We start from the raw sequence: 9448 nt of genomic DNA, 5'->3' as shown, positions 1-9448 counted from the left end.
GTTATAACGTTCCAATTTGTTTCATTCCATTTCACTTTTCTAATTATAGATCACTGTCGTAACAAAACACAATTATTTATGGTTCTAACAAAGTTGAAATGGTAATGGTATTATTTATTTATTGAGAAAAATATCTCATAACAAGACAAACTACATCATGATAACATGTTAAAATGTTAAATATGAGAATAGGTTTATAAATATATATATTTTTAATTCTCATCTTTTTAGTGTAAAATATCAGCCTTACTACACCCATGCAGCTCTTCGAGGGCTACATGGCCCTCCGACAGGTAAAAGTGACGAACGAGTACAATCTGTTTAAAAATGATTAAGATATACAGTAGGTATACTTCATTGTACCAGAGGGTAATATGATGCAATTTAACTTCCAACCAATTGCAATAAAACTCAAAATTCCAACATAAAACATCTTTGAAATATTGATGATTTGAAATCGGGAGACTGTGATCCAGTCAATAACGTTAACATAATATCTGTAAGCCCCTCATACTACAGGTTCATTTTGGCCGATAACCAGATATTTTTTAACCAAACCACAAAGATGCCTCTTACTCTCAAGATGAAAAAGCAATGTCTGTATTTACATTGACACTGGTGTCTGTTGTTACACTACATAGCCTACTGTGGTCCCTTTGATGTTAAAACATGCCTCCTATGTAAAGGGGAGCAGTGTTGGGGGTAACGCTTTACAAGTAACATGTCAGAGTAGGTTACTTTTTTTATTTGAGGAACCAGACACAATAGTTTTGCACTACAAGTCAATTATTTAGTTACACTTTCAAAAAAGCCGTCCGTTACTTTTAAACTGTAAACTGTAAACTGCTTATTTTCGCCCAAGAACCACTGGACTACCACGGCCTGAATCTGGCCCGGGAGGAGACTCGGAAGGTGACTTTTTTACATTTGAAACAGAGGACAGGTGGTCTTGGTGGACACTGAAATCACAGAGCCTTTTCCCAGTTTGCTGACAGATTGTTAGCAGCCGAGAGGTTGCACAGGTCAAGTTCCCCTTGTCAGTACCCTCTAGGTTTTCTATTTACTTTCACGTAGACTACTTCAAATAATCCTTCTTGTTACATTGCTGCCATTACATATTGTATACATTTGTCAGGGTATATGTGAGCCCCAATACCCTCTTAATTTTATGTTTTGCCTACTTGTAATTAAACAAAATCTTTAATGAGATATGGTAACACTGCAGCGTAACAAGTTACTTTTTAATGGCAGTGATCTTGTAATGTAAGAAGTCACTTTCGAAAGTTATGTTACCCAACACTGGAGGGGAGTTAGTAGTAAGTATTTAATTATATATTATCTCCCACAGCCCAAGAAGCTAAATACAACTATGGATCATTTAGCCAAACCAAGTTCTACAGCTGCACATACTGATCTAATGTACTACTCACCGTGGGGCCTATTTCATTTGAATAGGTTGATAATGTGAGAGGAATGACGTGCAACTGTTACCTTGTAAACAGGTTTGATACTGTTCAAACCAACATTACATTTATGTTCAATGTTAGTGGTAAAAAGATAATCTTGCAAAAGCACACATTGACCAATATCAAACAAAGCTTTAGCATCAATCTCTGGATTTATCTATCAGCGATAGTCACCATGGCTATGGATTTCTGAAAAGTCAACATACTCTCTCAGCTTACTCTTGCACAACTATTGCAGATGTTACTTACAACATGAGCTAAAGAGTGGCCCAGCTTGTGCAACGCAACTAATCATGAAATGCATTTACGTTCAAGCCTCTAAACGCTTGCAGGAGTAAATAAGATCTAATATATCAGCCTGCAGTGATAGTTGTTTACTGCGTTTGTTTTCCCTGTTTGTGTTTGTGTGTTTGTGTACTGCATTTGTGCTGAACCCAGAAAAATGAACATGCTGGTTCATAGAGGTTTTTTCCATGTCTGGATGGAAGCATGCAGGGGCAGAGAGGATTTACAGGAACTGGAGGAGAGGTAAAGCAACAACTGCTCTGCAACAACAGATGTCCTCACTACTGCCAAGAAAATGAGAAAGGCGTGTGTGAGTGTGTCCTGTATACACATCATTTCCCAGAGACCAACAGCCTCTAGGACGAGACCCAAACAATATGTGTTGGTCGGTGCACATTCATGCAGAAACTTCTTGGACACTTGGTTTGCAATTACATTAGAAGGAATTTGTCACTTTTATCCAAATGACCATTACATTGTCTTCTCTGAAGATTCAAGAATATATTTGCTGTCCTCACACAAAGTCAGAGTCTATGTGCAGTTTGCATCAAAATGTAGAATTTACATTATGTATGTATATTGTATACTGATTTAACAACAAATCCTACATTAAATGACAATTGATTATATCCCCACACTGGCCTGGGAACGCTTCGGGTCCCCCAGTTAGAGCTGGTTAATGTGGCCCGGGAAAGGGAGGTTTGGGGTCCCCTGCTAGAGCTGCTGCCCCCGCGACCCGACCCCGGATAAGCGGTTCAAGATGAGATGAGATGAGATGTATATTGTATACTGATTTTTTTTTGCACATTAAAATCCACATAGCATATTGTAATAAAGTGTTTATCTGCAATACTGTACTTTTATTTCAAAACCAAGCCCCTGCTGTCTTGGAAAGCATTGGGATGATTTTGCAAAAGATAAAAGACTGAAATCCAAAATTCTGAGCAACAAATGTCTCTCGGAGTGCTAAAGTCTTTTTTTATATCTTAGCTTTTTATTTTTTATTCATGCTGGTGTCACTCGTTGCTGTAAACATGTCATTATAAACAGGAAAATCCCACGGTCTTCCTCCTACCACATCTCAACATAATATCATCAACATCACCCGCCAAATTATAAATAAAGATATATAAATAATTCTTCTGCATATGTGTGTGCACAAGTGGGACTGACACTTATGCATGCATCAAGTGTACATGTGAGTGCAGGCACGTCTGCTGGTGTTTGCACGTATGCATCTGTCTTTAAAGAGTCTATATCTGTATGCCTGTGTGTTCACTAATCAATCTCTTCTGACGGACCGGACACCGTCTCAAATTTATCTCCTCCATTCTACGTCTCTTGTGTAAGAGCATCATGACTGATTATTGACCCCAGATTGTCTCTATTATAATCTCCTGACCCTATATCTGAACATGAACAAACCTGTGTACGAGCCCTGGAACCACTATCATTTTGTAATTTAGCAAAATACAGTCCTGTCAGTGTAATTAATGCATCTTTGATAAACATGTTTTACTCGTTTTTGTAGAAGAGAAAACTGTAGACAGATCTAGTCTTAAAAGGGTATATAACAGCCACAAAGCAACTCTCAAATTTGTCAACAGATCAGCATGTTCAGATGATCTGGCCCATTGACTTTGTGTTTACTCATTTAATCCTAATGACTACAGATAGAAGAAACAGACAACTCTGCCATTCTGATTGGGCATTTGTGTAAAGCGTTAATAGCCAACATGAATCAATCAAGCCTGAATGGCCTGTATTGATCATTTATGAATAGTCAACACTGCAATCAAGGTTTGGTGCCTTGATTATTTGATTAAATCTTGATTTGAAGGCTTGAGCCTGCAAATAGTCCTGATAGAGTGGGCGGGCCTGTTAACATAAAAGCCTGAAATGATAGCTGCAGGGAGATAGATTACATCTGACTTCAACCACTTGTGTCATACACACCCCCGGCAAACTATTTATCATCAAAAATTCCTGATGTTGCACAATCTCAAAACAGCATGCCCTGAATATGTGTTTGATACAGACCCAAACCATTCCTTTCTGCATTTCCTTCCAATGCCAACTGACTTTTAGTATGGCCAAACCGTTAATCACTTCCCTTTTCTACCATAAAGGAAACCTAAGAGCAGAGGAGAGATAAATGAATGTGTGAATGCAGTGGTGGAAGACATATACATTCCTTTAAGTAACTAAGTACCAATACCACAGTGTAAAATACTTAATGACAATAATATCTTGCAATTCAATTCTTATTTAAAGAAATGGTTTGACATTGGAAAGAATGCAAATTGTATTTGCTCTCTTGTTGATTGTTAGATTAAACAATAGGACCACTGTCCAAATATGAACAAACACAAACGTAAACTATTAACTTTTTAAGAAAGGCATCACTGTAATATTATTATACATGCATATATATCGTTTTACTGATGCATTTACATGTTAGCAGCATTTTAATGGGATGGCGTTGCAAATACTCAAGTAAACACAAGCACAGTTCTTCAGAATGTATTTATGGAAATGTAATAAGTTTACTTTTCACCTCTAATGAGATTGGAAGATAGGGCAGACATCCAGGAAGACTGAGACAGACAGCTCTTTAACTTTCTGTCAAGTCAGCTTATTCAGTCACTGAGCCACTACCTTGACACATTAACTGTCTGAACTCTGGCTAAATTTAAGGACAGGGACCCTCAGCAGGTCATGTTAATATGTCACTAGCTTTGGCTTTCAGATACCATTGTGAAATCCTCATGTGAATACGTGCAGGGCATGTAAAGCTGTTAAGGGAGAAAGGGAGGGTTAATGATCAAAGGGGCTTATCTCAGCCATTGATCCACTGGTATAAAATGCAGCCGATGGCAAAGACTGAGTGTGGTCACGCTGCTTCAGCACTGAGCCTCCAAACCATACTCTCTCCTTACAATTTACCATCATCTTCAATCAGCCATGGGAGTTGCCTACAGCGTTGGAGAGTAAGTGAACCGAACCATCAAGAGAGCTGTGAACATTGTTATGCTGGGTCCTGAATATGGTGGTGTTATCTGGAGTTCAATCAGGTTTGCTTATTTCAACCAATTTAAACAAGACAATGTCAGCTTAGAATTGTGAAGACAATTTAGACACAAGAAGATTTCAAATCCAGTCTTATTCTTATATAATATAGAATAATGCATTAGGTGATAAGTGTTCTTGGTGTTGGATTTATTACCACATATGTGCAATGGAAGCAAAGGGACATTATTTTAATCATTCCATGATAGAAAGAGGTTGCAGTGACGGTTGACACTCTGATGAGTTGGACTGTGTGTGTGTGTGTGTGTGTGTGTGTGTGTGTGTGTGTGTGTGTGTGTGTGTGTGTGTGTTTGTGTTTGTGACCATATTATACATTGCTGTATACTGATTTTGTCAATGGTAAATTGTCTACCAGGATTTAAGCAGTGAATTGGCTCTTTTGAAAAAACTATAAGATGTGGCAGAATCTAACACAAATAGCTCCAAAAAAGGGCTTCCTTATATAAATGTGTCCTCAGATATCCTCAGCCGAGCATGATTAATGCTTAAAATATCGAAAGCATGCTTCAATTTCCTGCTATTCATGCCCAGGCATGACTCAAAGATAATAGAGTAGTATAAGTGACATTTTTTCTACTTTCAATTTGTTTTCTTTCTCACGGGAAATAAAGGTTAGGCCAACCGTCATCAATCCTTAAAAGCTGCTGCAACATTACCTGCACAGTAAAGTCAGAGATTAATTTACTGTACTGAAGTCAAGTAACACACAGTGATTCTGCTTCATTATTATTTCCTGTCAACATTATGTCATTATAATCTCATAGTGGTGTTTGGTGATATAAGCCCTTTAATTTGTATATAAAAAAATATTTTATATAAAAAAATTCATTTAATTTTAACCATAGCCACATGAATTATGTGTTTAGAAAAAAATATACAATTTTATAATGCTTAACTATTGCTGACTTTCTCCTTTTGCTTGTACAGGGTCGACCATCTCTACACCTTCTTTGTACAGTGGTCACCAGAAATCTACACTAAGGACAACAAGAAGCAAAGCAAGCAACGTTACGTCATCAAAGAGAAACATCAGAAGCGCTATCTGGTAGTGGAGAAGGACAAAGTGGCTGCAATCAACAAGCTGCTCAGTAACCCCAGTGTCAACCCCACTGCTAAAAACTGGGAGGTAAGGCTTATAGGAGGACACACACATGATTAAAGATGAAACAAAAGTCCTCTGTAGCTCTTTAACTTCAGGATAACATCAGGGCAAGACAGTAAACACTACTGTTTAATATTTGTTAAGACATTAGTTTATAAAAATCATCAAGTATCCCCAACTTACTGTAAATGAGGCACCAAAGTGCTTGGCAGTTCTCCCAGAGGTTGTGGGAAATCCCAGTCTCTATATATGGGCATCCTATCTCTGCTCCCCTCCCATTATCCCAGTGCGGCAATTCCTGTTCCGGTTACAGAGAAAAGAAACTGTTCTGTATATGAGCTAACCAATGAGAAGCATCCCCACTTAAGTTTCAAACCAATAGCATTTCAGACGCAGGAAATGAAAGTAGCTCAGAGGAAACAAAAGTGGTGGATGCTGCCCGGCTTGGTTAACAGACATGTGGTACTGCAGAGCACAGAAGTTGACAGAGAAATCAGGAAATATGAAGTTGCTGCCAAACAATTTCAAGGTGCTTTATTTTGCCAATGACTGTGTGGAGCCGTATGTTGAGGTAGGATTACTATGCTGCATTTAACAGGAGTTGTTGAGATGTGTTGCATTTATGGGCTGAAATAAAATTTGCCCTGGGGGTAGAACATGTTTTGCCCTCATCCATCCATCACCCAATCCAGTTGGGAATTGGCTGGTGATGAAGCTTTGTTAAACTTGTTAAACTTAGCATCTTTACTCTTTAGATTTTACGCGTACCATCTGTAAATGAGTCACTTAACCACACATTACTGTATGTAATGTAGAGGACATTTTCATTTTGTGTAATCTAATTGTCCTTCAGATTATCACGGTAAAGGACTCTAAGCGGCGCCTGAGTCGGTGCAGCTCGGGCTACTCTGAGGCAGAAGAACCTGAGTATCAGGAGGAAGTTGAAGATGCTCTTCCTCTCCTGAGTGACCACAGCGAGCTGCTGGGGGACTACCACCTGGAGAGAGTAAGTTATATCCAGCAACAAATCTAAATCATGCTTTTTTGATAATGGTTTTTATTAATTTCAGTATGACATCTTTTGATTAAAATCTCCCTTTCCAACAGCTTGCTGCTCACATGCCAGCAAGGACCCAGGGCTATCCATGGCAACTGGTTTACAGCATATCCACACATGGGAGCAGCCTGAAGACTATGTACAGGAATATGGCTGGCCTGGACAGCCCTGTACTGCTGGTCATCAAAGACATGCACAAAAAGGTTCATACCTTTATTTTAACTTAAATTCTGTTCATGTAGTCAAAGTAATACCCTGATTAATAGTGTATACGTGGGTACTCCTTTAATGACCCAATGTCTTGGTCTTTTCAGGTGTTTGGGGCTTTTTCTTCTGATCCATTCAAAGTCAGTAAATACTGTTACGGCACAGGAGAAACCTTCCTGTTCAGCTTCAACCCTGACTTCAAGGTAAGAGTGGAGTTTTCCATAGTGTGGTTACAAAATGTCCTATCAAGTCTGAGAATGTGTGTTTCTAATTAATAACCATTTAAGAATATTTTTTTAGCATCAGAACCAAACACAATATACAGTAAGCACAAGGTTTGAGTACAAGTGTCTTATGTCTTTTATTTGGCAGGCGTACAGGTGGAGCGGTGAGAACTCCTACTTTGTGAGCGGCAATGTGGAATCTCTGCAGATTGGTGGAGGAGGGTAAGTTTTGTGGTTATTGATTTACCCTATAAAAGATCCACAAACTCACCTATAAAGGCAGCCATTAAGTGGGCAATTGTCATAAAGCAATAAAAAGCAAGACCATAAAATAGTAATCTTAACGGCTACCTGTGAGATAACTGAGATTACGGAAGATGGTATCTAAGAGCATAAAACATAAACAACTTTCAAAATATTTGACATTAATGTGCTATTTTTTGTCTGTAGGGGTGGATTTGGCCTGTGGCTGGATGCTGATCTGTACCATGGTGCAAGTTTCTCCTGTCCCACCTTCCACAATGCATCTTTGTCCACAAAGGAAGACTTCATTGTACAAGACCTCGAAGTCTGGACTGTGCAGAACTGAGGGGAGAACATCTGAAAAGACGAGCTAAAAAACAAAGTAGAAACATCTATCCAGTATGGAGTTACATGGCATCAAGGAGCAGGCGTGGTTTTAGCCACTACTGTATAAAACCTGATAGAGCAGCTGCTGTCGCCGTGCACCTGGCTCAGATTAGCCCACAACAGAAGAAGAAGCCTATGCGGGTGGTTCTGAGGCTGGACTTTCTCTTGGCTGGTTTGATCTGTGCCTGTTAAAGTGGCAAAATGAAATCCTGCGATTCAGGGTCCTGCTACTCTAAACTACTGGCTTTTCATCAATGGCCCCGTGCTAAGACCAGCCAGTAACTTGCATCTGAAGCTTTAAACCCTCAATGCCCTCCCTTTGTCGTGGGGAGCATTATAATACAAAGTTCACAGTAACACTGTTGAATACAAAGTGTGTGCACATTCAGGACTTAAGGAAAAACATTTCATATCTTCTAAGGGTGTAAACCACAAGTTTTTCATCATGATACGATATTATATCGATTCTTTGGACAACAATAACATAATTGCTGATATCCTGATGCGATTTGGATTTGATTCTGCACAGGGGCCTGAGATTGATATGAAACCATATCATGCACACTGAACACAATCAGTTACATTTATATCAACTAACAAAAGCAACTAAAATGTGATTTGACTATTTTATTACTGAACTATTCTAGACATTTAAATGAAAATATTCCTTTTAATAAAATGAATAAATATAAATTTGGAATTTGTAAAGACACATCTTAAAGATGACAATATGTATGACTCTGACATTGGATCGTTGATCATTGAATTGATATATCCAGATCGTTGTGTGTTTACAGCATGCGTGTGTGTGTGTATGTGTGTGTGTGTGTGTTTTAACCTAAGTGTTCATATGTTCTATGTGCTTTCATGGTTTATGAAACATATTTATTTTCATAAAGGGCTGTATAAAACTCAAGGGTAATAATTCCTTTTTGCTATCTGGAATTGTTATTTTTAACATGAAATCTGATTTAATGATCTCCATTTGAAAACTACTGCTATAGATGAAGACCTGACCACTCAGGTTGAAAATCAAAGTATGGTTAGTGAGTGACACTAAAAACAACGTATTATCTGTGATATGTGTGGTTTGTGGAGGAAGAGACCTCAACTGTTAACTGTCACTTCTGCTTTTGCCTGCCTATTTTCACAAATAGACAATATCAAAGAAATGTGTTTTAAAGAAAAAAAAATCTACACAGAGAAGTAAAGCAAAAGTTCTTGTACCTGTTTATGTGTTTGTTTCACTTCAGCCTGCCAGGTGGTGCTGGCACTACCAGAGGAACCACATTAAAACTCTGTCTTTCCTGGTGAAATACAGCATTTTCATAACATTCTTATTTTCTTATGAATAAACCCTTAAAATATCACCTTTTCCACTGAAGCA

General features: G+C 38.3%; 1 protein-coding gene across 1 annotated transcript; it reads left to right on the top strand.

Annotated features, from left to right (window-relative positions):
- Positions 1–4715: 4715 nt before the first annotated feature.
- On the top strand, positions 4716–8020 carry ncoa7a (nuclear receptor coactivator 7a; the record flags this gene model as incomplete). Its single annotated transcript, XM_083918528.1, has 7 exons — positions 4716–4741; positions 5769–5967; positions 6797–6949; positions 7051–7203; positions 7315–7410; positions 7580–7653; positions 7882–8020. The coding sequence occupies 7 exons, from the start codon at positions 4716–4718 to the stop codon at positions 8018–8020; spliced, it is 840 nt and encodes a 279-aa protein (XP_083774654.1).
- Between the last annotated feature and the right edge of the window lie 1428 nt (positions 8021–9448).

Source organism: Echiichthys vipera (genome assembly GCF_963691815.1).
Source record: "Echiichthys vipera genome assembly, chromosome: 8".
NCBI classification, from domain to species: Eukaryota; Metazoa; Chordata; class Actinopteri; order Perciformes; family Trachinidae; genus Echiichthys; species Echiichthys vipera.
The sequence above is the reverse complement of the archived record's forward strand: the minus strand, read 5'-3'. Positions and strand labels throughout refer to the sequence as shown.